The following is a 1423-nucleotide window of genomic DNA, read 5'->3' as shown; positions in this document are numbered from 1 at the left end:
TCTTTTACTCTCAGATGGTCTGGAATCAAACTCCACTCCTTCTGTCTTTTCAAGGAGGCAGAAGGAAATGGTTTATTTCTGAGGCTGGGAGGGAATATGGGATGAGCCACTATTGAGTGGCCTCCTCTCGTTTCTCCATCTTATGTAGATATAAGCCGTGATATAACGGAGTGATATTGGGAGCAGACTGCTGAACAGAGACAGCACAATGGGACAAGGGCAGTTGACTGGTGGGGCGTGGGGGAGGGTAACACAGACATCAAGTAGGGTAGTGGGGGTTACTTCAGCAACGGTTGAGGGGGAAGGTGAGTTGGGTTTAAAAACGGGCGGTGTACCAAGACCCACCTCGTGGAAAAGATGCCTGATCTGTGCCATCTTGGCCTTGAAGCGTTTGATCTTCTGGTGAATGCGTTTGTCCTTCTCAAGCTGCTGCAGAGAGGCCCATTCACAGTGGAGGTAGGAACTAGAACAGAAAGAGACTGCACATCAGTAGAGAGGGACAGAAGGACGGGACAGGGCGAGGGTGAGGCAGAGTGCGAGCGAGACAGAGATATGGGGGTGTGGGAGGCAGAGGAGAAGGGAAGGTGGGAGGAAAAGACAGTGGGGGACACAGAGACAGAGTTGGGGGCACAGAGAGGAGTGAAAATGAGGGTGAACCGTACACACAATGTGACCTACTAGTTTTTGTACTTAACGTAGAACTCCTCCACATCCATACATTGGCCAGGATAGACCTGTGGGGAAAGAAAGGGTTAACAGCATGAGAGGTAAACGTCAACCTGCTGCCATTCATAGCAGGTGGCTAGGGACTGAGGGAGTAGGGGGGTAACAAACTCTGAAAACATTATTTCAGACACTCCGCGTCATGCGTATTCAAACGTACAGACCCACTCAAAGCTCCTTGAGCCTCGCTCTGATGACTTCTCTCCGAGGGAGCTAAGCTTGCGTTCAGACCGTGATTGAGGGATGGTGGACCTCAGGACTCACCAGAACCTACCCCTGCCCTAGCTCTCTGCAGCTGAACAGTACATTGTTGGTGTGCACACAGCATAGTCAGGCTGTGGGGAGTGGTGTGGGGTTAAGGGACAGAAAGCTACACAGTTTTACCCCCACAGCCAGAGAGGAACTGATTCAGTAACACACCTTTCGCTCACCACTTCTCTCAGCCAGTCCTGAGGGGCCAGCATTACTGACAGTAATCACCTGGACTTCATATCTACACAAGACCGTTAGGTGTAAGATCAGCAGCTGACCATTCAGCCCACTGAGTATGCTATGCCATCCAATGGTTGATCTGATCCTCCTCACCTTCCATCCTCCTGCCTATCTCCCCTCGATCCCCCTTCCTGATTACAAACCTCTCTGTCTCTCCCCGTCTAAGCCTCAAATACCCTCAATGCCCCAGCCCCAACAGCACCCCCCC

General features: G+C 51.7%; 1 protein-coding gene across 1 annotated transcript in view; it reads right to left on the bottom strand.

Annotated features, from left to right (window-relative positions):
• The window catches only part of LOC125488279 (chromodomain-helicase-DNA-binding protein 8-like), a 22533-nt gene that overhangs the window by 7149 nt on the left and 13961 nt on the right, over positions 1-1423 (bottom strand). Inside the window, exons 2-3 of the mRNA XM_048621212.1 lie at positions 679-734; positions 346-463 (exon numbers count right to left, since the gene is read on the bottom strand). Of these exons, the coding sequence (XP_048477169.1) occupies positions 346-463; positions 679-734 (174 nt within the window). The remainder of the gene's footprint in view (positions 1-345; positions 464-678; positions 735-1423) is intronic.

The sequence above is a fragment of the Rhincodon typus genome, unplaced genomic scaffold (genome assembly GCF_021869965.1).
Source record: "Rhincodon typus isolate 14 unplaced genomic scaffold, sRhiTyp1.1 hic_rhity00000123, whole genome shotgun sequence".
Taxonomy (NCBI): domain Eukaryota; kingdom Metazoa; phylum Chordata; class Chondrichthyes; order Orectolobiformes; family Rhincodontidae; genus Rhincodon; species Rhincodon typus.
This window is presented reverse-complemented; position numbering and strand designations above follow the sequence as displayed.